The 26,964-nt window shown below is 41.3% G+C and overlaps 1 protein-coding gene across 2 annotated transcripts in view; it reads left to right on the plus strand.

Annotated features, from left to right (window-relative positions):
- Nucleotides 1-26,836, plus strand: part of TRIM71 (tripartite motif containing 71) — a 63,607-nt gene extending 36,771 nt beyond the window's left edge. For both annotated transcript variants that reach the window (XM_072853913.1, XM_072853912.1), the window contains 3 exons: nucleotides 6,138-6,305; nucleotides 16,202-16,336; nucleotides 19,142-26,836. In XM_072853913.1, the coding sequence (XP_072710014.1) occupies nucleotides 6,138-6,305; nucleotides 16,202-16,336; nucleotides 19,142-20,593 (1,755 nt within the window). In that variant the 3' untranslated portion in view covers nucleotides 20,594-26,836. The remainder of the gene's footprint in view (nucleotides 1-6,137; nucleotides 6,306-16,201; nucleotides 16,337-19,141) is intronic.
- Nucleotides 26,837-26,964: the final 128 nt, after the last annotated feature.

The following is a 26,964-nucleotide window of genomic DNA, read 5'->3' on the forward strand; positions in this document are numbered from 1 at the left end:
ATGACAGCCTTGCGCTGTGTGTGGCTCACACTGGGAGCAGTGCTGGTTAGATTGGGGGTTTTATAAGTGAGCTTGCTTCCCCCTCGTGTGCTGGGCCAGGAGATACCTGTGTGGCTGAGAAACTGGAGCAAGGAACAGTACCCACTGGAGCATCTGGGAAAGGAAGGGTATTGACACTAGTGTTGGAAAAAATACATGTGGAATTACAGCTTTACTTCTTACAAACAGACTTGTATGAGTCTAAAGTCATCTGTTATCTGGGCTTTTATTATGCCATGTGGGGTAAGGAAGTCAAGCTGAATTTAACAGAAGGGCTGAATGGTCCTCTTGCACTTGATGAACTTATGAATGGACCAAAACCCATCTCTGTTCATCCAAGTGGCAGAGGAAGGTAACAAATCTGTAATGCTTCAAGGTGCCCATATTCTTGTAGAAATTTTATTAGTAGAATATTGACCTGAATTTGAGAATTAACTCTCTTGCCTGCTGTGGAGACCTTCTGGAGTTGGTGTACCATTTCCCATTACCACTTGAGGAGTGGGTGAGGAATGCAGTGAGGAAAACTGGTGTTAAGACAGCCTCTTCTACACCAGAGCATTAAGTTGATTTAATACAGATTCTAAGAGTAATTTGATCATTAACTGGTACACAGAAACATGAGGTTTTTAAGTATCTCTGAAAGTGAAATGTTTCAGGTATACTTGCAAATAGCCCGTAGTTCTGATGTGCATCACATGGCTTGCTCATATCTTCAGTCTTTGTATTTAAATTTCAAAGTTGTATCAGTGCAGAAGTTAAGGTTCCTAAAAGTCTGATCATGGTGTGAAGCAAGTTAATTGTCACAAATTGCTGTTAAAATGGAAACTAAGGACCAGCTTCCTACAGAGTAAAAATATTACCTCTTTCCACTTAAATTTGCAACAATTATCTGTACCAAACTCTGAACCAGTCATCCTGGGTGGTGTATTTATATGCTGTTTAAAAAAAAAAAAAAATTGCTGCATGCATGATGCAGGGAAGCAGCTTTTTTCTCGGGACACACACACAACACGGGGATGGGACGCGACACAGACACATGCGACATGATGACACACAAAACAACCAGAGCGCAGTGCTGAGAGACGAGGACCAAAATTCACTGGAAAATTAGCTTATACTAAATTCATAGTCATCTAAGCTTTACACACTACCTAACAAAGCCACTGGTGTTTGAGTTATTGTCAAGGGAACTAGATAATAAAACACCTTTAGTAATGGAAAACTTTAGACTATGTTAAGTATGACTTTTTTTGTCATAAACTCAAACTAAGTTAACTTACAAATGCCATGCAAAACTTTTCCAAAAGCAGAAACCAAGAGGCTACTGTTTTGTCTGTATAATTTTTTTTTATTGTTGGTTAAGCTTACAGGGTAGCTTTTAGAGCATCAGACTTGTATTTTAAAATAATGTGACTTTATGTGTTGCTGCCTTGTACAAATTCTTAACACTGTAGGCTTAAGTAGAACCACTGCAGGACACTGAAATGTCATGACAGAAAACAAATGCTTAAACATGGTTAGATTCTATGTGCTTTATTGACAACTGCATACATATGTGCTCTTAAATGTGCTCTGAAACAAGAGAAATCGAGTGTTTGCAAGCTGGGAGGAGAAGGGCACTGTGAGTATTGCTGAAGTAACATTTGTTTAAACACAGGTTAAGGATAAGCCTCCCCGACTGCTGTTTCTGCTGAATTTTCCTCTATCATGGTGCCTACTACATTCCATTGCTTTTGTCTGGGTTTGGTATTTGGGAAACTTTGGTGAGGGCTGGAAGGTGGGGGGGCACGCTGGAAGCTGGTCAGCAGTAAGGAGAGGAGTGCTGGTGTGGGAATTGTGGAGTGGGGTCAGGGTTTAACTTTAGTGGCCATTCATCAGATGATGATTGATTGCTGTGCAGTCCCAGGGGACGTTTAACAACATCTCCACCCATCCCCCTGCCCCCTTTGAAAGCAGATGGACCAAAAAATGGGGAGAGCGACACCCAGGAATTCCTGCTGTTGTAAAATGTTTTTACGGTGCACTGTACAGCCTTTCCTGAAGCAATCACATTTATGGCCTTGCTGTTGTATTTCTTGGGCTGCTGTGGCTGTAAAAGATGAATAGCCCTGTAATATGGTTCACTGATTCCGTTTAAATTGAAGTAGGCTCCCTTTATTGTTTTGTGTCTAAAATTGTATGCCACCAATTCAGGAAATATTTCCTGTTTGGGAAATAATCAACCCATAGCTGATTTATTTTAAAATAAATCACTTTTAACTATCTCTAAAACTATTTCCCTCTTGCTTCTGACTTCTCCATTTAATTTTGGGGGAAATTCTAAAATACTAATTAACGTAGTGAAGCAATTCTCAAAAAAAAAAATCTACTAGACTTGCTGATGAACCTTTTTTCCCTTACTAGATAGTTACCAAAATGGGTGTTGTAAAGGCACCAGTTTTTATCTTAAAAACAATTGCATTTTTACTTAATTACTGCAGAAACAAACAATTCATTAGATGCAATTTACACAATTCTGAATTTATTTGAAAGGATAAATCTGGCTCTGCTTTCTTCTCATTTCTCTCTTTCCTTGCTTCCTCTCAACGTTTGTGTAGTTTGGAAAAAAACAGCATGTTTGAAGGTTTTTGCTTATAAAACAGTTTTTCATACATTTGGGAAAATAGTGAAATTAACAGGACAGTAGTTAATTTACAGCTTGATGGATCTCTTGACTGTATCATCTCTGCCTCTTCAGATAAGGGGGGGAGGGGGGAGGAGTAGTTTTAAGACTTTCCTCTAAGTACTGTGGGGGCTTTTGGTGGTTGTTTTTTGTTGTTGTTGTGTGTTTGTCTTTTGGTTTTTTGTTTGTTTGGGTTCTTTTAAGCTGAGTATCATAAGCTGATCTCTGTTATGGAAGATTTAGTATTACTCTTCCCTTCCTTCCCACTACCCCTGCCCATCCACATTTCAAGACCAGTCTTGTTATTTGTCATATAATGAGCATAGAAGGAGCAGTATGTTGCTATATTAACAGTGCAGCAGAAATTTGGAGTGGCCTTTTCACATTGCTGAGATTGGAAGAAAGGGAGGCTCTGCCAGCCTTTTAGGTACACTACAAGTGCATCAAATCTGCATTGAGAACACACTCTTGTGTTGTCCTACTTCAATAGGACAATATATTGTTGATACGAGGGTTTTTTCTTCAGGGAATTGCTTGTTTTAGTAGAGGTTTTGGGTTTATTTTCTCCCCCTTCTATTTAGAAACAGGCACAGAAACTTCATCTAGCAATATGTGACCTGTATGGCCATGACCTAGGGACTGGGATGTGAGCAGGCTTGAGCCTAACAATAAATGCCTGGTTGTAGTTGCAAGCGCAGGCAAGCTGGATGCTGTGCTCCAAGCTCTCCATTAGCCTGGCTGGCACAAATTCCCTTTGCTGTTGCACCCTGCACAGCTGGGTACCTTCCAGTTTAATTCTCTGGGAGTGTAGTCCTGGTGCTTGGCAGAGCTGATGTACAGCCTGTTGGGTGTTCCTGACAGTGAGTATGTGAGATTGACCACAGAAGGAGAATTGCCCTTCGTGGACCTCTACCAAATTGGGGTTTCTGTTGCAGTCTTCGTGTCCAAAAAGGAGTTTCTGGGGGGTTCCTAGTGCTTCTTGAAGCTGGCTGACTCTTCCACTTCACTTCTGGTGACTAGCTCCCTTCCACACTGAGAGCAGCAGGGATTATGCATTTGTGCATTCTCATGTGTATTTAAGGTAACTGTTTTAAATAACAGTGTAATGATGGAGATTGGTCCATCACTGTCTACTTCCTCCCTTTCTGTTCACCGAAGCCTGTTAACTCTTTTGCTCTCAGACTTTAAATCTAGGTTGTTTTCACCATTTTGTTTACAAAGAAACAAATATGAGTTTTATCAATGGCTTTGTAGTGTTTACCCAAAAGACTTTTCCCCTGCCATCTCCAATGTAATCTGCACATTTCTGAAGTGAGATTATGGCTCTTGTCTCTCTTAATTCTAAATTCTAGAGTGATGTTTTCCACCATGTTTGGTGGGTGGCAAGAGGCAACTGAACAGCTTAAATTTAGTTTCTCTTTGGTTTGAACGGCTGGATGCCTCTTTACCACTGGATGCTGTTACCTTACAGCAGGGGTGCTTGGGTGACAGGACTAATCTGTGGTGTTTTACCAAGCTTTTGCTTCTGGTGTTGACTATTTTGGAGGACTAATAACAGATTTAACTTGCTTCTGAACTTCTGTTCATATGGTCACCATTTTCCTTTCAGCTGCTGTGCTTGATTGAGGCCCCAAATCCCTGCTGTATGTTTTTAAAGTATATCGGATTCATATGACTTAACTTGATACCCTGTCTTGGTTTTCATTCTCTCTCAACTTCTCAGTTGTTTAAGTGGAGTCATTCAGCAACATGTAATAAACATTCCCTGTAATTTCAACAGTAAAATTACAGAACTGCATGAGCAAGTGAACATTGTATACAGATTTAGATAACCACAGCGTAAAGACAAGGAACCCTCTAGTTGAGGAAGATGATGCATTTGAATAACACATTTGAGAGCCAAGGCAGCTTTTTACTTACGAAAGACGGAGGATCTGAGACACTGCTTGAGGGTTTAGTATTTGAACAGAAGCAAAACATTAACAGTCTGTTCCAGTTTCCCTACAGCAAAACTTAACTTAAAAAAAAAAAAAAAAAAGGATTTTAGTAAAATCTGACATGTGTGCACAAACACACACATACCCCTTTGAGAAATTAATCCATATACCACTTCAGCTGTTGTGCTTATAGGAGCTTAAAATGTCACTTTATGCAGCACAGGCAATCTGAGGGAATCACCTGTCCTGTTCTCCCCCTTCCTTTTGAGGGAGAAGAGAAAGGGGGATGTTATGCACCATACCATGAACTGTTAGCTGGAATCGGGAGTGGCTGGATGACAGCTGTGAGAAGACAGGCATATCAAACACTTGTCCAGTCTTTGTTCTGCTCCTTTCTGAGGTAGATTTCAAATAGCTGGTGATGTAAAAATTGTTTGTACTATGAAACCTTGTTTGCCATTGTATAGTAGACTTTTGACTCTTTCATGGTAATCTAGATTTTCTAACATGACACTCTAACAAAAATAGTGTATATAGCGAAGAGCAAGACTTTGAATACAGAACTTTCTTGTGTTGAAATGTTGTGCTCCTTCACTTGCATCTTTGAAAACAAGACAGCTGATTCCTGCTTGCCTCTAAGAAAACACACTTCCATGGAAGATGCTATTTCTGTGTGCTGCTTCCCCCTACTGGGTGGAATGGGAACAATTATGGCTGATGAATGGATACAACTTCCTAGGCTAACATCTCGTGTAAGACTTTCATTGTGATTTGAATATAGGGTTTTTAAGTGCTTTGTGAATAGAATAGGGTTTTAGTGGTTACCCACAGTTCACTGTAGCATGCAGATGCTCTGATGGGCATGCTAATGTTCCAGTCTTGTTCTCCAACTCAAGCATCTGTAAGTATCACTAGCATAGAAACACTGTCATAGCAAGGATTTGTTTGCTGTGCTGTTGGGAGTGGCAGAAGGGAGTCTTGCCTAATATTGTCACTACCCTGAACATAAGGGATTTGCATATTTTGAAAAAATAGAGGATGGTTCTTGGGCATGCATACTTTGTTTTCCTCTTCTGGGAGGTGGGTGTGCTGGTGCCGCAGTTCTCCAGTGCAGTGATTATTAAATGACCTACTTAAGAGAATGTGGTGTTTGTGTATGCAGGAAAAGTCTTCACCTGAAACTTGCCATAGATGACATCTCCAACTTGCAAGTGTTGGCAGATGGCTTCCGCTCTTAAGAGGAGCTGATGTGGACACTCTTCCTAGTATTGTATTGCAAAGAGAACAATGACACTTCCATCTAACTGCTAGAGTATGATTTGGAGCTTACTGGGAGGGATAGCTCTTCCTCTGTGGAGAAACTATTGTGAAGTCTTTGCCTATTGCTACTGCCTCTAGCCATCTCCTTTGTAGTAGAGCTGTTGAATTTTTTTCATCCTGGCATTACTTTATCTTTAATTCTTCATTAGATAGTGATACAGATTATTTTTTTCTTCTAGGTACTGCATTTCTACTGTGATACCTGTTCTGTCCCCATATGTCGGGAATGTACCATGGGCCGACACGTGGGTCACAGCTTTATCTACCTCCAAGATGCCCTCCAGGACTCCAGGACTCTCACTATTCAGCTCCTGGCAGATGCTCAGCAAGGACGACAGGCTATTCAAGTAAGACACTCCCAACTTGAGTACTTTATTTCCCTCTGCTTCTTTCCCCCACAGCTTGTCTGTTACAGGGCAAGGTGTCAAGGCAAAAAGCTCTCTGCTTCTGCTGTCAGTCTTCTCACCCCTTCTGTTCTCTCAGATCTCTGACAGAAGTGGTTGTGGAGCTGAAAACAAAGTGCTGTTATATGAATTTTGCATTCTTGCAGCATAATCCTGTCATGTAAATCACAATATATATGAAGCTCTGTACAAATGCACTTGAGCGTGAAGAATTTTGAAGAAAGTTCTCATCTTGTATAGCAGCACCAAGCTTGTGTGTTTTTTTTTTTTTTACAACTGAGGCTTATTTTCAGCTTTCATGCCTGTACAGCATCTAGCACTATCACTACCTGTGACTCTCGTTATGTCTTCAGTTGCCACCAAATATAAAATACTAATCAGCTTTTGGATTAGTGTGAAACTTCTAACCTGCCTGTGCGAAGGACCTGGAGCTATCTCCATACAAGGATTACTCTGCACACGCAAATGCATACTATAACTGCCTATTATTGCATTCTACCTCAGCTGTGTTTTATAATGCAAACATAAATACTGGGCAAGGACTGGAAGGAAGGTAATACAGTGCTTCAAACTGCAGAAGAAATTTACATAGGGAAGCAAGCTGCAGGGATATGTAGGTAGTTACTTTTGCTGAATAATATCTAGTAGTAACTGTTAGATGATACTAGCAGTAGTTTTGCTTGTATAATGAGACTTTGGATGGGGAACATCATGGGCAGCTATGCTCCACACTACTATCTTCTCATTTTTTTTAGCCTCAGATGTGCTAGATTTGAGCTGGATATTCTGAAACTCAATGCTTCTATGTGATTTAACTAATAAGTTGGGGGTTTTTTTGAGTAAACATTGGTAGAATGCCGTGTATAGAAAGTAAACTTACTTTCTGAATTGGGTGTGCTTTCCTGGCACATGCATGGTACAAACAATAATAATTTAAAAAAACCCAAACAAACCCATTGTCTACCCATCATTGCTTGCTTCTAGTAGATGAGGATTTGAGTAAGTCTCTTAAATTTTCTTACTAAATAAAATCTGTTAAATCTCTTCTTCCATTGTTATTGGCAGTGACCACTCCTTCAGTCTCTCCTGGCTCACTTTCCTGCAGTGCTACAAATTCCTGTGTGCTCTGGGCAGGTTCTAGATGTAGGGCCTGTGTGTCTTAGACTGGCTGTTTTGAAGTTGGATCCCTTTCTGTGATGTGACAATTTTTCTGCCTCACAGTGAGAATAAGACAACTTCTAGCCTGTCAGATAGCTATAACTCTTAAGTAAGCTTGTTGAGTGGGACAGGAGCAGTTAACTTTTCTCTCCTCAAGTCTTTGCACCTGTGGAATGAAATAATAAGTATTATGATGGTATAGATATTAAACTGTTGTTGGTGTCTCCCTTTAGCTTGTGCTGTTAACTTGTTACAACAGAACAGCAAACACCAAGTTTTTGGAGCTGGATGGCTAATTTAAAGCTCCATCTTAAGAAAGAATCTTGCAAACCTTAGCTTCTTCCAAGATTTGTTTTAAATTTGATCATAAGGCTCTTCAGCAGTATCCATACTGAAACATTTAACATGTCCTCAAAATAAGCAAGAAGGGGATTATACTAGTTTAAAGAACCTCACTGGTGCAGCGTTCTGAAATTCTCCAGGCTGTCCTAGACAAGGGCTTGTCTGTTGGTAATTAAATTGCTGCTTGTGACCTCCAGGACTCTTAATCATCTAACTGGTGTGAATAAATCATCTAAGAAGGGACTGACTCTTAGAGTAGAAACTAGCAGAATATCACTGAATACCACTCTACTACTATTGCATGAATGCTTTTGTGCCTGCTTGCTCCCTACTGGATTTACCTTGCTTATTCCTCCCACACTTTCTTCTGGCTTTTAGGTTGGAGGCTCCTGCCATTGTGGTGAGCTGACTACTTTTTGATGGTGCAGGTAAAGGGTGGGTGGTACTGGCTATACTCATGTAACTTGAACAAGCAGCTCAACTGAACTTAGTTTGCAGTTTTGCCCTGGTCTAGCTACAGCCCATCCAGGTTAAGAGTCTGTCTTGGAAGTGTTAACTGGGCAGCTTGTGTAAAGATTCTGTAAAATGATCCATGCTTTTCAGGAACTGAGTTCTCTTACTAGTTTAGTGGGCGTTTTAATCTGGACTGTTGTACAGAAAAAGGGTGTAGTGAGCAAGCATATCAGTGATAAAATTGAGGTGGTGGTACAGTGTGTGTGTATGCAGGAATGGGAAGACTGTACAACTCAAGAGGGCTGCTACCTAAGCAACATCAGCATGTGATGAGCATGTGATGCAGTTAAAAGCAGAGGTGCCGGACTCAAAGGTTGATGCGGTGAGCCTGCTGCATAAGAAAGTTTTCATGGAGCAGAGCTTTCCTTGTTCTTGGGACAATAGGGCTGTGAAGCTATATGTTTATCCTAGGGAGGAGACAGCATGTCAGCATGAATTTAAAACATAGTCTAAAGTAACTAGCTTCTAAATTAAAATAAATTGGCTTGAGTGCTTTTGTTTAAGTTTGAAAACAGTCAACAGGGGATTAAATGCCAGTACAAGCTGCAATATGAGGAACATAGACTGGAGCTCTATGAGGCTTGAAAAATAGTATGCTGTAGTAACACTTCTTAGTGGGACTGATCCATACTGCTGTACTAGTAACTGTAGCTCTCTGACATGAGATGTTGAGGATGAATGAGGAGGGGTAGTTGAGAGTAAAGGGGAATAGGTGGAATTTGAAGGGCGTTGCAGGAGAGAGGAAATCAAGCCATGAGTCAACTGGCTGGAGAGTATCTGGTTAACCAAAGTTGAAGGCTTTTAGGAAGAAATGTTTATTTAAGCTCTTCCTGCAGCTTTGGAGGAAAGATTGTTTTTCAGACTTAAAAAAAAAAAAGTGCTGTGAGTCGGGATACATTTCAGCCTCTTGATCCACTGAAGCCTGATCTAGTCTGTCACTCCTGAAAAGTCCAAACCTCAGTTTTCAAAGGAGTTGAAGTCCTCTGTAAGAAATAGTAATCCTGGTGGCAAAAGGCTTGCTTTTTTCCCTCAGTGAGATTCTGCAGCAATGGAAAGCTTCCCCTGCTTCCCTGTGCTGCACTGGTCCTGGCCTGGATCATATGTTTCTAAGCCTGTCCCTAACACAAGAACTTATGCTTGTGTGCCTGAGTGGTGAGCTGATCCAGCTGAAAGGGTAACCTTTCTGTAGGATTACTTTTTGGCTGGGTCAGCCCCCCTGGCTGGTTCTCTGCAGTGCCACAAGGACTGTCAATGGTGCCAGGGAAAGGAGCAGAAACACCCAACCCAACTCTGCTTGTAGGAGTCTTTCTTGTCTCAGTGGAAAGCTATGCTCCTTGTTCTGGGATGCTTTTCAGAGACTTGAATTGATTCACAGGATGACATGAAAGCCAAAGTTGACATTGGATTAATAGGGTGGGGGAAGCAGGACTGCTGCCTTTCTATATGGGGGAGCTTGTCCTGCTGCCTTGTTTTACCTCACAAAGTGCACACTTAGCTGTCTTCTTTCAGAATTTTTTCCAAGGACTGGGCCACAAACTGAACGTAAATCTCTTATGATGAAAGATAGATGGCTTCTTCAAAATGTCATGTTCTTAAAATACATCTATACATGTGTAATTGTATATATATGTGTGTCTGTGTGTAATCTAATGCACTTGCGTAACAGTAAAGCCCTGAGTGCTTATTCCCATTTAGGGTCAATTTCCAGGTGAACATGTTAAAATACAATTTGATCTGTTCATGTCAGTTGTCTTAAAAGTGGTTTTATTGGAAAACAAACAAATTCTTTCCTAGCTGAGCCTATAGTTGTTTTTGCTGGGGTGTTTGCCAGTGCAGGCTTCCACATTTAAATTAATGCAGTGAGACTGGCCATGTGCAGAACAGAGGGAGCCACTCTTGCCTACCAGCATGAAAGGTTTAGGAGTTGGTTGTAAGGCAGGTCAGCCATTAAGGCAATGCCTCTCCTCTCCCAAATTGTGGAGGAGGTGGTATGAAGTAGGTTAACACTTTTATTCTAGGGAAGGGGGGAGGGAGGTACTCTAAGACACTTGGCTAGACAGAGGAGGAAGGTGATCTGTTGCCTTGAGCCTCTGCCCTTCAGTGGAAGCTTCCCTGTGGGTTGCCATATGGATCTGTGCTGCCGGGAGGTCGATACCGGAGAAGGATGGCACCGCTGTGCTGTAAGGGATCGTTCTGGGGTTGTCACATCAAGGTAGCTCAGGCATCCTTGTGTGTGGCTTTGAAGTCAGGCTTGTAGGTTTGAGAATCTGAAATGAAGCTTTGTAAACAAAATGGAGTCAATTGTGCTTTTCTACATCTAGGATTTATACCAACAGAGGCTGAATTTCTTTGTGCTTCTAGTTATTGTTTTGTGTTGCGTTTTAGTGAGTTCCTTAGTGTAACATATGAGCAGATGGTTATCGGAAAAGATAGATTTGACATGTGTCACTGTCCAAACTACTGTTCTGCCTAGAACTTTAGGCAAAAAGTCTGTCTTGCAGTACAAACCAAAGTGATTGTTTGTCGGCTTCTGACATGAGTTAACCTGGCCTCTAGCCCTCCCTCCATCAAAGCTTCTTTTAAAATTCTCTTTGTGAGAATTTTTCTTTGTGAGAACTTTTTAGCGTTTTACACTTTTTTAGGCTGAAACCTTTAAATTAGGAAGTTTATATCCAGTTCTTGATGCCAGAGAAAGCTGGCTTGTTATGTCCTGGTTGTTTTATCCTGCTCGGAAATGGTGATACGTAATTGGAAAGGTTCTTTGAAACAAGCCCTCTGTATCTTTTTGTTACCATAAGGAACTGAAAACAAAGTATTTATGGATGGAACACCTTTAGCATTTGATGGAAGAGGGCTAACTTGAGATGTATGGAAATATTTCCTTAAGTTTTTTATATTTAATATGCTTTTAAAAGTTAGAGAGGGTTTGCCAGAGAATATACATCTCAAAGCTTTCCCCCTTCTCCCCTACTCTCCCCACCCCCCACCCCCACCCCCCACCCCCCCAGTAGCATTAACTTCCTCTTAAGTTCCTTAGTGTTTAAAGTGTAAATCCTCCATATTGAGGTGGGGAAGTGTGTATTTAAGGTTCTTCAGCTGTTACCTGTGGTCCATTCACCCCTGAAATACTGAAGGATTCCTCTGAAGAAACAGTTTGCTTTCAAGTTTGAATTTTCTCTCCAGAGGTTTGTACCTTCATTGGAAGACTTAGACTAGCAAACTTAAATATTGGAATTAGTGCCAGTATGACTGGCACTATTAGGGTCCAGTATGACTTTGCTCTTCCCCTTTTACTCAAAACTGGCTGGAGCATGTAGGAACTGGCCAGGCATGCCTGGGTCTCCTGTCTTGTCCTGGAAAAGAGCGTTTGGTTTAGCATGCTGTATGTAGGCACTGGCACACTGGGTTTACATAGGGTTTGTTTATGCAGATCTAGGTCTGATAAGATGTAAAATGCTGTGTGAATTATAGGAATAGCTACCTGGACGTGTTAACAAAGTAGCCTTTTAGGTTTGTACAAAATGTCCAGAGAATAAACACTTTGGAACATGCACATTTAATAATGCTCATTAAATCCTTTGAAGTCTGAAAGTACAGGTGATACTGCATGCCATTGTCCTCTTCTGCTAAAGTGTGTTTTGAATGTTATTTGTTGCTACTTGGGTAGGTTTATCGAAGAGTAAGAAATCCTGAAATGTGCTGGTAGCAATAGCTAGTGATGGATGTCTGCATTGCTTTCCTTCATGAAAACATGCTTGTCTGCCCCACTGGAAGCTCTATTTGCAAGGTTTCCTTTTGTTGTGGCCTTCTGGAACATATCAGCTGCACAAACACTGTCATTACTTAAATTTTACTCTGAGGAATTGGAAGTGCCAGTTTCAGCCCTAGAGTTTACAAGATACATTGCAAAGTCCTTTTTTTTTAATACAAGGCACTGGTGACATCTCTAATGGAATGGGGAGTGTATTGGCTGTCTTTAGGCACTTGGGAAGTCATGAGTGAATAGGTACAGCTGCAAATAAGCAATTTACTATATCAACCAACAGCAAAAAACAAAACAGTTTTTATCCATCTCAAATTCAGTAACCCAGTGAGATTCTCTGCTAAACATGGGTTTTGTCTTCTGTTTTGCCAAGCATGTGAACTGGCTGATCATCTCATTCACTAGCACTGGAATAATTATGACATACCGTGAGGAGAGTGCATTATAAATGCTGCTTTTCTTTAAAAGGGTTTGTTGTTAAAGATTGTGTGGTGCCTGACCAGAACAAGAAGTGCTGCTGCTTAACATGTTTCCTAAAAAGCTGACCCCTCTGAAGACAAGTTCTGCACAGGAAATGCCTGCAGAACAGCAGGAGAGAGTTATCATGGCAGAGCTGTGATATCTTACAGTAATCAAAGAGAACAAGGGATTTCCATGTAAAGAAGGCTCCTGAAAGTTGTACTTAAAGCTCTTGGCTTTTGCTTCAGATAGATAACTTGCCTGTTGCTGTTCCCTCCCCACCATACCACTGGCTGCTGCTCTGTTTGATGCTGGTCAGCCTTCCTAGGCTGTTCTAGCCTGTTTTGGCAGAGTGCAGGATCATGTGAATTTGACCAAAACTTTGCCAATATCCTGGACAATATTAGAGCCTTAGTGTTTTGGGCATCCTTCACTGATCTGAGCTGTTCAGACTCAGTAAGTCTGAAGTAAAGTAAAGTCTGAAGCAAGTAAAAATAAATCCAGATGATGACATGAGTTGTTGGTAGACAACCTTGTGCTATGGAGTACAGTTACTTGCCCTACCATAACTGGTTCCTACGGATGAAAGACCACAGCATCCACAGGGAATTAATACCTCTCCTGCTATGATAGAGTTCTTGAAAGGTGGACTCTGGTTTTGGTGAAGAATTGTGAGGGAAGTTGAGATTGCTCTTAGCTCTAAGGTATGAGGAAAGCATATACACAGATCACTGTCCTAATGGGTACTGCTGTACAAAAAGCGCAAACAAGTAAACTAAGACTTTCCTGCTTTCACAGAGCTGGAATTGGAATATGAGTGGATAGCATAGTTTCCCTAACACTTCTCAAGGAGATACCTGTTTTTCTTTGCAAGAGAAGGGAGGGTGTTTTGCTGTACTTGACAAGAATCCAGGTCTGGTTTGGCAGAAATACATACCTCTTCCCTGCAGTAGAAGCTCGTTCTGTATTTGAATGGCAAGTAGAGATGATACAGGCACAGTATTCTTAAATGTGAACTCTTCCAGCTAGGACTGAGACTAACTGGCTTTTATGAAGCCTTAATCTGGGGCCAGTTGTGACTTCATGTCTGCTTTGTGAATTGTAATGAGATTTCCACTTTCTGTCAACCTGAAGTGTTGAGTCAAACTTGTCTGCAACAAGCTTTGAGTGAAGGCAGGTCAGGTCTGCCTCCAGTGGGACTGGGATATTTAGGCTGTCCATGAGTTTGAAGACATTCCCTGTTAAAAATGTAGGGAAGGTGACTGACCTGGGAGTTGCATGAAGGAGGAACAGCTGAAAGGCATGCTCCTCTTACTGACCCCTGTGCTGCGGACGGGCTGTCAAGTAGCACTCCTGTTTTCCTCTGCCAGTTTGCAAGAGAATTCTTTGGATTAAAGATCAGAAACATTACCTTGTCTTATTTTCTAAGGGTTGTATTCACCTTTTCTCCAGAGACTAATCACCTGACCAAGTTAGTCTTCCTTTTCCTTTCAGTTCTCTACTCCTACGTGACCTGGAAGAATGCATTTAATTGAAACTAGTTGTCTTTAAAATAACTACCTGGAATGAAAATGTTCAAGTAACAGTATGCTTCTGTTTTTATGTTTTAATGTTCCCATTACGCATAACCGGCATAATGGCATAAACGAGATGTTGTTGAACTTGCCAGATCAGACTTTGAAAATACTAAAAACTAATTCCATAAAAGATAATAAAAAGCCCTGTCTGACTTTCTAGGTAAAGCTGGGTCACAGTGGGTAGTTCACACATTGTTACTTCAGGTGGTTCTTAAATTGGTACATACTCAAATACAGAATTAAACTGAGGATATTTTCCATAAGGCCTTGAATGTACAGTAAAGCCTTTAAACTACATTTTTGCCCACTTTATCAAGTCTGCATTTCTGAAGATTAAAGATGTCTTCTGCCAGAGCTTTCCCTGGCTACCTAGTCTGAAGAACAGCTCAAGTTCTGAAGTGGACCAGTTCCTCAGACCAGAGTGAGGAAAAGGTGTTGTAAAGTCTATCTAAAATGCTGTATTTAAAAACAAATACCCATGGCTATTTCCATGGCTTTCAGTATGTAATGTGGAAAATGAAGGTGAATTTGAGTTACGTTCTCAGCTGTCAACAACTTGTCGAGCTGCTATAGTCATGTGTAGTGTGTTGGTAGAGGTTTAGATGTCTTGTGTATGTTGCTTAACATTAAAATTCTAGAAATAAAATACTATGATGTGCCAAGTTTATGAAAAGAGAAAAAAGTAAATGCTTGATGGCACAGTCACAGAATCACAGGATGGTTGAGGTTGCAAGGGACCTCTGGAGGTCTTCTCCAACCCCCCTGCTCAAGCAGGGACACCTAGAACCAGTTGCTCAGGACCATGTCCAGGTGGCTTTTGAATATCTCCAAGGATGGAGACTCCATAACCTCTCTGGGCAACCTGTGCCAGTGCTCAGTCACCCTCACAGGGAAAAAAGTGTTTTCCTGATGTTCAGAGGGAACCTCCTCAGTTTGTGCCCATTGCCTCTGACCCTGTCACTGGGACCCACTGGGAAGACCATGGCTCCGTCCTCTTTGCACCCTCCCTTCAGGTGTTTGTATACCTTGGTAAGATTCCCCCCTGAGCTTTCTCTCTTCTAGGCTAAATACCTTCACATACTATAATTTTGTTCTAGAATTTTGTAACTAATAAACTAGTATCTTTTTAACTTCTTAGGGGTTCAAAACCTCATCTGCATGTTAATGCTGGTTCACTGCATGATAAAGGTGTTCAAAAGATTCATTTAACTGATGCTATTGAACCTTTTCCATTGGGAACTGCGATCCTTCAGATTTGCCAGCTCTTTATCTTGTTTGGTTTTATGCCCTTTTCTGTAATATTTTGTGAAACTGGGAGCAGTTTGGGAAGGATTTTTCAAGGAAACAGTTTTTTCTTTGAGGGGAGAAGACATGTTCCTTCCAGATGCATTCTGCCTATTTGCAGAATACTACTACAGAATGTTTTAAAAATGCTAGTATTACAAGGTTATATTAGAAAGAATTTGGTCTCTATCCAAGGTGTGAATAACTGTATGAATGCTTCTTAATGATAACCATCTAATCTTTGTTTTTTCTTTTTAAAATTGATTAACTTCACATTCTGCTAGGGCTATTTCTGTGCAGCTCAGATGCATAGATAAAACAGTCTGTTCCCTACAGTGTCACTTCTTACTAGAAGCAGAGCCATCACACAACAACAGTCTGAACCATTTTTGAGGGACAAGACAAACTGGGTTCTCTATATGTAGGAAAACATGAGTATGAATTTCTATGTGAGTCTCTTGAGTTCATACTAGCTGCTTGCTGGTCTTGCACAAGGAATTTAGTCCTGTGGTGGTGGTGCATGGTACAACGAAGGTGTAACTCCATGTAATAGATGTATTAAAAAAATTTTATGTCAGTTTTCAGGCTCTAATGTATGAAATGGGCTAAGGCCTGGTAAAAAAACAAGAGTTATCACTTTTTGCCTTCATCTGAAGGCACAGTGAAATGTAAGCAGCAGTCCTCTGATGCATTTCTAAATGGTTTGGTTGAGCCCTAAGTGTGTTGTCTTTTTTTCTCCCCAGCTGAGTATTGAACAGGCCCAGGCTGTGGCAGAGCAGGTTGAGATGAAAGCGAAGGTGGTACAGTCTGAAGTCAAAGCAGTGACTACTAGACATAAGAAGGCCTTGGAAGAGCGGGAGTGTGAGCTGCTCTGGAAGGTATGTACCTTACACTTGTGGTTTGAACTGCTGATGAGTGCCTTTTCAAACTGAAAACATGCTTTTTAACTGGTACATGGCCACATTCTGATATCCTCCCAAGGAACGCTGAATTGAACCACTACAGTTTACAGTGAACTCATTTTCCTGTAGGTAGGAGGATGCCGGATTCTGGCCCTGGCTGGTTTTGTGCTGAAGCTATCTCTTAATCTGAGAAACTGGTTGGGTTTTTGTAGGGACTTAGGGTATCCTCACCAACCTCAGCCCCACAAGTGGGGTGGGCGCTCCCCCTGCTGGCCCAGCAGCTATGCCTCACATTGCAGTACTGACCAGAGAAGAGATCGCCTTTAAACACCTTGTTTAAAGAATGTCTTTAAAACCTCTTTAATACATTACTGTAGTAGGTATGTAGTAGATGGGTTTTCTTCCATGATCCACTTCTCATAAACAAAGGAAAGGAGCAAAGCTGTATATGCTGTGTCCCTTTTTAGAAGGACTAGTAGAAATTCTGCAAGGCTTTCATTGTCCCTGCACCTAAAAACTTACTTTACTCTCAGTCAAGGTAGTGTCCCTCTGATTTTTTTTTAGTAGTAGAAGAAAAGAATACTCTCCAGCAAGAGCATCTGCACAATCCCAAACTCTTGTACTCACTTCAGCCACAATGCATGTGTGGGCTTTTGAAAGGAGGAAAGGAAGTAACAGCAAAGTTTCTTATTCTGGAAAGGTAACTTAGTGGTTGTGGCTCTTCTGCTTGTTTAGCACTGATTAGTTTGGACTGGCCCTTTGGGTCCCACTTGTAGAATTGAACAGAAACCCATGCTCTGCTGTTGGATTAGGTCTTTTAGATCAGTGAGTCAAACTGATTTGTCCTATGGCCACACAATTGCTAGTACTGGTATAGGGGAGAAAAAAATATGTGGTCAAGATGGGAAAAGTGTAGGAGTAAATTGAGAATGCTCCTATAATATACAGTCATATCAGATAGTGTGGCAGGAAACCAGGTGCTGTGTGGCTGCTGCCTATACTAGCAGAGCCAGGCAGGATGGCACATACACGTGGTTGGTGAGGCACATACTGCCAAGAAGCAGTGCCATCCTGCTGAAGTTCTTCTCCCCTGCCTCTTCTCCATCAGCATTGATTGGAACAGTAATTTCCTGGTTTAATATCTGTTGCCAGCAAAATGACCACTCTGGTAAGAGTTTATTGTATGGAACTACTCTAGCTACAGTGAGACTAATCCACTAAGAGAAGTTTGTTTTTCTGTAGTTCTTTTATAAGTGTCAGTGGCAAGATTAAAAATGGACTTTATATAGTTGCTGTACTTCTAATGCTGCTTTTTCTGAGGTATTTGGATTGAAGGAGGTGAGCTCACTTTCCACTGTTAGCCTTCCCCAAGAAGCTTGGCAGACTTCTCTTTTGAGGTATTCCTACTACAGGAGAAGTAAGAGCTGCCCCTAAGCTATTTGTATCCCAAGAGGCTGCATAAATGCACTTTGTTGGAATGTCTGCACCGAGAACAAGTTCTCTTCAGGTTATAAAACATTATTTTAAGAAGGAAACTTGGTGGAGGTGGTAATTCATTCTAGCAAAAAAAAAGCTGAGTGTATTAAGCTCTCATGTGAAGCATGTTAGTGAATAATTTTGGGTACCAAAGCTGAGACCAAGGATTAAGCTGACACCTAAGATTAGTAATCTTTTTTTGGAAATCTATTGGAGAGGAAGCATCTCTGACTTCTTCTTTAACAGTCTGGTAAAACCTGCATGCCTTAACTTTAAAGGAAACAGCATATTTGTACATCTGTTATCTAGTCAGTGCATAACCAAGGAGTCTTCAGTCAGTGAGTTGTCCCTCATTAAAATACATTGCTGGTATTGTTCTGCAGCCAAGCAGGTATTCAGACATAAGGAAATGTATTTTTGCAACAATAAAGCAATTACATGTTTCATTAGTTTTACAAGGCATATGTCTTTGCCAGATGATCTAAAGTGATTTTTTTGCAAGTAAAGATAAACACAGGCTTCTATAAAATAGTTAACAAACAAACCATTTTTGCTTAAGCTTCAGTCCCCCAAGCAGGGACTGGCAGCAACCTTGTGTCATTTGAAGTGACATTATAAAGCATCCTGTTGTAAAGCACTAGCTCGGCATGACTGCCAGTATTCACAAGAAAATATTAAAATAATTGGACCCTAAAAATCCCTGGAGATAGGTGTCTGATATTATCCAGTCACATGAAAACAGTTCTGTCAGGCAGGGGAATGACAAGAGCCCGTGTGCATGAGCTGATGCTGACTCCTAGCCTCAGCTTTGCGTGATAACAGCCTGCCTTCTGAAATTGGTCTCAATTCTGGTTAGAGAAGCCTTAGCCTCTGCTCTTTCTTGAGACCCTGCAGTAACCTCTGTCCTCCCTGGAGTCTAAAGACGGGCCTTCGGATGATCTGTCCTGTACTTTGCAACTAGAAAATAGAATAGCATTTGAGGAAGCAAATCATTATTAGTAAGCAAGTGACTCTTCCTTTTAAATGGCACTCTGATGCAGCAGATCTGCAGAGTAAGAATGTATGATTCTGGCTGGAGGATGGGAGAGAATAATGATCCTGAATTTGGGTAAATAATTACTTTCCTCATTTCTGCTTCTCTACATCACGGCTTTTAGAGGCTTGTTCTGCAGCTCGGTGTCAACATGCTGCAGCAACTGCACAACTGGTTTTTACGTAGAGGAGCGACATTACGAAATGTTTCTGTGTTACGGGTTGTCTTTCCTGATGTAAGTGTGCTTTTCTCTTCCCCCTGTCCCCCCCAAGGTGGAAAAGATTCGTCAAGTGAAGGCTAAGTCACTCTACTTGCAAGTTGAAAAGTTACGTCAGAACCTAAATAAGCTGGACAACACCATTAGTGCTGTTCAGCAGGTCCTGGAGGAGGGTCGTACCATGGATATTCTTCTGGCTCGGGACCGCATGCTGGCTCAGGTGCAGGAGCTGAAGAATGTGAGAGGCCTTCTCCAGCCACAGGAAGACGACAGGATCATGTTCACTCCCCCTGACCAGGCATTGTACATGGCCATTAAATCAATGGGCTTTGTCAGCAGTGGGGCTTTTGCTCCTCTGACCAAAGCCACTGGGGAAGGCCTCAAGCGTGCGCTGCAGGGCAAAGTGGCCTCTTTCACAGTGATAGGCTATGACCATGATGGGGAGCCTCGCCTTTCAGGAGGTGACATGATCTCTGCCGTGGTGATGGGCCCAGATGGAAACCTTTTCGGGGCAGATGTCAGTGATCAGCAGAACGGGACCTACCTGGTCAGCTACCGTCCACAGCTAGAGGGAGAGCACCTAGTATCCGTGATGATGTGCAACCAACACATCGAGAACAGCCCCTTCAAAGTTGTGGTGAAATCTGGGCGCAGCTACATAGGCATTGGGCTGCCGGGGCTCTCCTTTGGCAGTGAGGGAGACAGCGATGGCAAACTCTGCCGCCCCTGGGGGGTTAGTGTAGACAAAGAAGGCTACATCATTGTTGCTGACCGCAGTAATAACCGCATCCAGGTGTTCAAACCGTGCGGGACCTTCCATCACAAGTTTGGCACACTGGGATCCCGACCGGGCCAGTTCGATCGCCCTGCCGGCGTGGCCTGTGACATCTCGCGTAGGATCGTTGTGGCTGACAAGGACAATCATCGCATCCAGATTTTCACGTTTGAGGGGCAGTTCATCCTGAAGTTTGGGGAGAAAGGAACAAAGAACGGGCAATTCAATTACCCATGGGATGTGGCTGTCAACGCAGAGGGCAAGATCCTGGTCTCCGACACAAGGAACCATCGCGTTCAGCTTTTTGGGCCCGACGGTGTGTTTCTTAACAAGTATGGCTTCGAAGGGGCACTCTGGAAGCACTTTGATTCCCCCAGAGGTGTGACTTTCAATCATGAGGGCCACTTAGTAGTGACAGACTTCAACAACCATCGCCTTCTGGTCATCCATCCAGATTGCCAGTCAGCACGCTTTCTGGGCTCGGAGGGCACTGGGAACGGCCAGTTCCTGCGCCCGCAGGGAGTGGCGGTGGATCAAGAGGGGCGCATCATCGTGGCCGATTCCAGGAACCACCGAGTGCAGATATTCGAGTCCAATGGTAGCTTTTTATGCAAGTTTGGCACTCAGGGAAGCGGCTTTGGTCAGATGGACCGTCCTTCAGGTATAGCCGTCACCCCTGATGGCATGATTGTTGTGGTCGACTTCGGAAACAATCGAATTCTCGTCTTCTAATCTGTGTTTGAATTAGGAAGAAACTGTCTCAGGGAAATTCTTCTAAGAGAAAATGAAAAAATACAACGTTAATTCAAACCTACCTCATCTTTAATTTTTTTACAGATGAATGTACTTATCTTTTCTGCAGGGAGTGAGCCTGTAAAGTTAAATTCTATCTACCTCAATGTCCTCCCTTCCCTCCCCGGTTTCTCTCCCCCTCCCCATCCCCACACACTCGCAGTTCAGAATGTTTTACCTCTCCCCCCGATGGGGTTTCATGCACAAACAAGTGTTGCTGTGCACATTAGGTGGTTTGTGTGGTGAGTTCTGTAGACTAAGCCAAAAAAGGCTCTATGTAACTTTTTTAATGGAGAAAATGCTAGTAGGTGTTTGTAGAGAATTTGTGTTCTTGACCATACTGCAGTTCTGTGAGTGGGGACATGGGAGGGGGGACTTTTGTTTTTTTGAATTGCTGCTGCAGCAGAGAACTTTTTCCTGTTCTCCTTTTTATACCTCAGTGTGTTTGATTTACTGGTGAGCACAGCGTCTTGTTCCCAGATGACTTTGAACGTTTTGCGAAAGTGAGTGGGATTCACTCGCCGGGAAGAGCAAGTTTGCATCTTTTTGGCATTTCTGTGTATTTTTTTCTGAAACACAGTAATCCAACAGCACAAAGTGAAGCTGATGAAAATGCACAAAAGTTCTTTAAGTTTAAACCAAATTGTTCATTTTAGTGGCTTAGTGCAGTTGTTGTAAAGTTTAGATAAAAAGCAAGGCTTCCTTTAATGTATCCTGTCATTGAGTATTTCTTTTTACCCTTTCACCTGAAAGCTAAATTAGTTTTAAAAAGTTACTGTTTCTTTTATCAGTGCACCTAATCTGGATAACAGAAGAGGTTACAAGGAGCATTGAAACAGGGAAAATTGAACCCTTTTGATTTACTTTCTTGTGAAATGACTAGCTTTTTTTGCCCCTCCCCATAGAGAGACTTTAAGGGAATAATGTTTGATGGATTTGTTAGAACAGAAGTGGTACCTTTTTCCAAAAGTAAGAAATAAGCACAGCTTTGGAGATTCAGGGTGCATTTTGGAGAAGTCAACAATTTTTTGTGTTTAAAGAGGATTGCAATAACTCTATCAGTGACAAAAATTTTTTTTTTTCATTTTCTGGCTTCCCCAAAGAGCTGGGCTGAAAAGTTCAGGAAGGTTTACTGTAGTTTTTAGAGTGGGGTGGGCCTGTGGCTCCATGTATCTCTTGCTACGGATCCAAGTGAAAAGTTACCAGTACCAGCATAAGGCAAACTGCATCAAGATGAAACTTTGCTGCTTTTTTTCCCAGGGCAGTACCAAAGAATCCTGTGTAAAATAAATGTATATGATCCTTAAAAGCTTGGAGGCAGGGGGAATTTAGCCCTTTCAGGGATATTAAAAAAAAAAAGCTTTTCTGAGAAGCAGAAATTTTTGGGGAGAATCGAGATCTCTTTAGCAAAATGTGACTTTGAGTCCCTGGAAGTATTGCGGTTTATTCTTCAATTTCTTGCATTCCAGTTTAGCTGGTAATGCAGGTAAGGTCTTTACAGAGCTGTTGCTTCACCCTCTGGGTAAGGCCTTTGGTGGCAAACAAGAATGGTTAAAGTGGGGAACAGAGGGCTTTTCTGTCTCTCTGTGATGGAAAAATTCATGTATCAGTACTCTTAGGCTTGGAAATGCCATGGGATTTACGTTACTGTTTGCAAGAGAAGATCTCTGAAATATAAACATGGTTTTATCAAAAAGTCTGAAGAGCCTTAACCATCCTCCAAGGAAAGGGTTCATCTCTCTGCCAGCCACCATGCAGAAAAGTGACCTGAGATTGAAAGGCTCTCTACAAGTTTGTGAGAAATCACAAGGTGCACTTTCCTTCTTGCTGCTTTTCCCCTCCAAGGAGTGTTAACTTTCTGGGTTTTGTAGAAATCCTGATGATGTGTGCAGACAGCTGCCACTTAGAGGAGGCTTAAACTAAAGGACCAGAAAGAGACAGACAGATTCATGAGATGGCAAAACCTCTTTTGAAAGAAGGGTGAGGAAAAACACCTAAATTAAGATAAATAACTGTGCTGCCTTTCAGCCAAAGCCTCGAGGAAGCAAACTCTTCAAAGCAGTGTGTTTCAGTTAGGCTTAATCTTAGGATAGCATGGTTTAAAAATAGTCTTTAAAGGATAATCTTTTATAGAGATGTCTGTCATTAAATTTGTGTGGCTGCTCAAAATATGGGTATGAGAGAAAGCTAATTTACCTTCAACTTTTAAAAGTTCTGCTTGTGTACATGCCTCCCTTCTTGGGGGTGGCCTTACAGTTGTGACAGATGTCCATGTTTGTCTTGTATTATTCAGTCCAAGAATTATTTGCAAGTTGGGCTGTGAAAACTAACAGCCTACAAGATCTAGATACCAAAGAAAACTGGTTTTAAAAGCTTTAATCTTTAGTTTGCGGTGTCCTTGCATTTATCCTATCATGTCTTAAATGCCAGGTCTCTTAGTATCTTGACCAGAGTGGCTGACAGTGGTGGAGTATGCTAGAAATGCTCTTGTGCTTTAATGCTTGTTGGGTTCCTCACTTCCCTAGGACTAGAAGGGAGTTGTTTTTCCAGGCATTTAAAAAAAGTTAAGTGTGCATTCAGGATTGTGTTGAACTGCAGAAACCTTTTTGCCCCTCTCCAGCCTGCACGGCGCAGAAGGTGACAGACACTGAAGTTGCCCTTTGCTATTTTGTATGGAGCCATTGCACAAACCCCCAGTCCAGCTCTGTCAGGAAGAGGAACGACTTTAAGTTGCTGTCTAATTCAGTGGGATTTGCTTACAAACCAAACATCAAGTGTTTGACCTCACGTGTTGGGGAGCTTTTTCGTTTTAAAAACACTACTATTTAGCTACCCAAAATAATTCCTTATCTTTGTCAGATAGTGCTAAGCACATTCGGTCTCATTGAAAAGTGGTAGTGTAGCTTATAAAATGGAGTGTTTTATATGCAATTAAAATAAGTAGCGATAATATACAATGCCAACATCAGATGCCCCATAGGGGCTTTTAAACAGTAATACTTAAACGAGATTCAAACCTTGCTCTGTTTTTCCATGCATGTTCTCAGGCTATGCATGTTCTCAGGTTAATGCCCCAGTATCATAATATACATGGTGCAGAGAGAAAAAGCAAGGCTTTGAAGCTGGATTGCAAACTGAACAAGTATTCAGAGTAATCTTCTGAACTAGTGGAAATGGCCTGGAGAAGGATGAGGTGAGCTTGTGCCTCTTTCTCTTAGCTCTGACATTGGGGAACAACAGATGTGGGTGACAGACCTGTCTACTAGAACTCCCAAAGGAATTTCACTACGCCAGGTTAAACCCGTGGCTCTCGGTAAACTTTTTACGTGACAAAATGTTATCAGCAGTCAGTATGGCTGGTTTGGGTTCAGCCTATGAAGCAATCTTGTCCTTTCTCAGAACTATTTAAGCAGGAACTTCACTAGCAAACTGTAGCAGACTCAGTTGATAATACAGGTCCTTCAGGTAATTCACTCCTTTTTTAGTACCTGTTAAATATAGCTTATTTAAAGATGCTCATAAACCTTAAACTTGTAAAGAAAGCAAGGGAAAGATGACAGCACCTGGAAACTAATGCATATTGGGGCCAGACGTAACCAAGTTGGGAGAAAGAAGAACAGGGCACTTGGATGTGGCATTCCCTTGCAATTGCAGGAAAATGGGCCCAGTCTGTTACATTACAATTAAACCAAAATTAATTTCTGAAGAGAGCAGGTTTATAGGCTTATCTTGCCATAACTTTGATCATAAGATTTCTTTGAGTTCTGGTTTACTTTAAAAAAAAAAAAAGTGCCAAAGTGTTTTGTTTATTTTTTTCATGGAGTGTAAGCCAAATGGTGCCAAAAGGTAATAGGGTATTTAAAAGTAGAGATATTTAGACAAACAGTTTGGAGCTGTATAAAAAACAAACACTGGTACTTGCATTAGACAAATATTGTACCTTTGGTCTTTGAGTCCTTGGGAGTTTGAAACCCAGTTTGCTGTGGTACAAAATGCACAATTAGAGATGCCACTATCTTTTTCTTGAAGTTCTACCTCACTTTGCAGAAGTAAATCATCTACCTCAATTTAGCATCAGACAGGTTTGAGAAATAATTGAGAATCTGCCTGGGGGAAGGATTCATCCTGCCTGTTGGACAAGCATTTTGACTGAAACAGAGATACTAAGGGTGTACAACATGGTGACTGCTTGCTTTTTATTTGCCTTTTTTTTTGCTGCCTGCCCATGGAAATATTAAGCTGCCCTTGCTAGAGAATCTGTAAATAAAACCAAATGTTCAGGCAAACTGTACTGAGATACCTGAAACACTTTTCAGTTTGTTCTGTTTTCACTACGAAGTATGGAAATGTAAACTTTTTTCAGTATTATGACACTACCAGCTGATGTGACATACTTCATGTTCCTTTGCAGTGTTCTTATGTCTGTAAGACCTTTAGGTCTTCTCTCTACAAGAGAAACTTTTATGCATGCCTACAAATATGTCCTGTTTGGAAAGACTAATGTTATGATTGCTGTAAACACAATGTTATACCAAATGCTTGAAGGGAATAAGATCCTGATTTTTTTTGACTTGGTGATTGTATTAGTAGCTTTCTTGACTCAATGGGATTTTTTTCCACCATGACAAAGTAACCAAGTTCCTATTCCTGGAGGGCAGTTTAGGTTCAGACACTCTCAGGAGAGGCGGTTTAAAACCAGTATGTTGGGGTTTTATGCAACTTTAATAGTGACATGCAACATGCCCCTTGTTTTACCTGTGGAGTAAAGTTGCAGAAGCACATTTTCAGATTACTATATTGAAAAAAAAAAATCTTTTTTTCCTCCCTTGTTCATACTAAGGGGTGACAGAAGTGGGTACAGGAGACCCCTAATAAAGATAGGCTGTGTTGGGTTTGGTAAATGTTATGGTGGAAAATGTACGTTGATGTCTCTAAGTGATCTTACGGGTTAACGAGCCAGACTGGCATCTTTTTCCATCATTGTTTAACCAGTAATGGTTCTAAAAATGCTTTGTGTACCTGCATGGTCTTAGACCTTCTATTAATGATTGTATCAACTTACAAACTCAGGTAGATAATTTTTTAAGCTCTTTTCGTAGAGCCTTACTGACTGAATGTTAAGTGTCTGTGTAGTGATGTAGTTAAGTAACTTCCTTTTGAACTACCAGACTAGTTTAAAAAAAAGTCCTTTTATAGGTTTGTAGAGTACTTTCAGGCAATGTAGTAGTTTTTCCTTCAGAGGGAGAGATGTCTGTTTCTGGGTTTTGTTTTTAGTTTCTTTTCTAAAATGACTAAAAGTTTTTAACTAGTTTGTAAGGTGTGCTTAGTCACCTGAGTTGGTGGGGGTTTCTTACTGTATGTGACTCTTGTTTGTACTGTGCGTTACCTGTCATGCCGTGCTTGGTTTGTGCACAATTCATTGGAGTAGCGAGGGTGTTGAACACACGCCTGCAATTGAAGTCAAGTAGAAATTGGTAAGCCTTGAACAAAATGGAGGTCGTCCACATGAAACCCATGTCAAATGTGCTTTTTTTCTCCCCTCGTTTAATTTGCTGCAGATGTATGGCCCCATCTTATAAAACTCTGTTACCAGTGTATAAGTAGCATTGCCTTGGTGCAGGTTTGCATCAGGATCCAGAATGATTTTGTCAGTCCTTGGATGTTGGGGCATTTTGAGTCGTTTGGTTTTGTAGTTTCCTCTTCTGTCGCAGTTGTTTCTCTTCTACTTTAGTGATTAATCATGCTGCTCTCCTAATAATAATAAAAATGTCTCAGCAGGACAGACAGTGCTCTGCTTTTAATGAGCTGCTCAGAGCTTTTATATCTAATTGCTAATGAAACAGGCTGTGACAAGAACTTCCATGCTCCAGAAAGGGCAACACATTTCTACTTGGACAAAAAGTGACATTTTTAGATGTCAGATGTTGAGTACTGCAGAGAAGAAAGCATGACAGGTTATGTGCAAACTTTTATGTAGAATAAGCGAGCAAAATGTTAGAACCCTTGTGTTAATGGAGGCTTCTGAATGTATCTTTGTGGTCCATAGGGAAGGCTGAAGGATGTAGCAAGGAGACGATGTATCAGCTACTGGCAGCCTTAAAACAAAGTCAGTGTCTCTCTGGACTTTAAAATGTTCCTATGCAGTTTATTTTATTTTTGTTTAATCAAATAAATGTGAGGAGTTTTTTTCATGGCAAACCTGTGTATGTGTGTTTCTGTATTACCCAGCCAAAGCCTTCTCTTCTATCAGGATGCAAAAAAGAAAAAGCTCTTGCCTGAATTTGAACCTGCTGCCTCCAGGTGATGACTAC

This window comes from Ciconia boyciana, chromosome 2, assembly GCF_034638445.1.
Source record: "Ciconia boyciana chromosome 2, ASM3463844v1, whole genome shotgun sequence".
NCBI lineage: Eukaryota > Metazoa > Chordata > Aves > Ciconiiformes > Ciconiidae > Ciconia > Ciconia boyciana.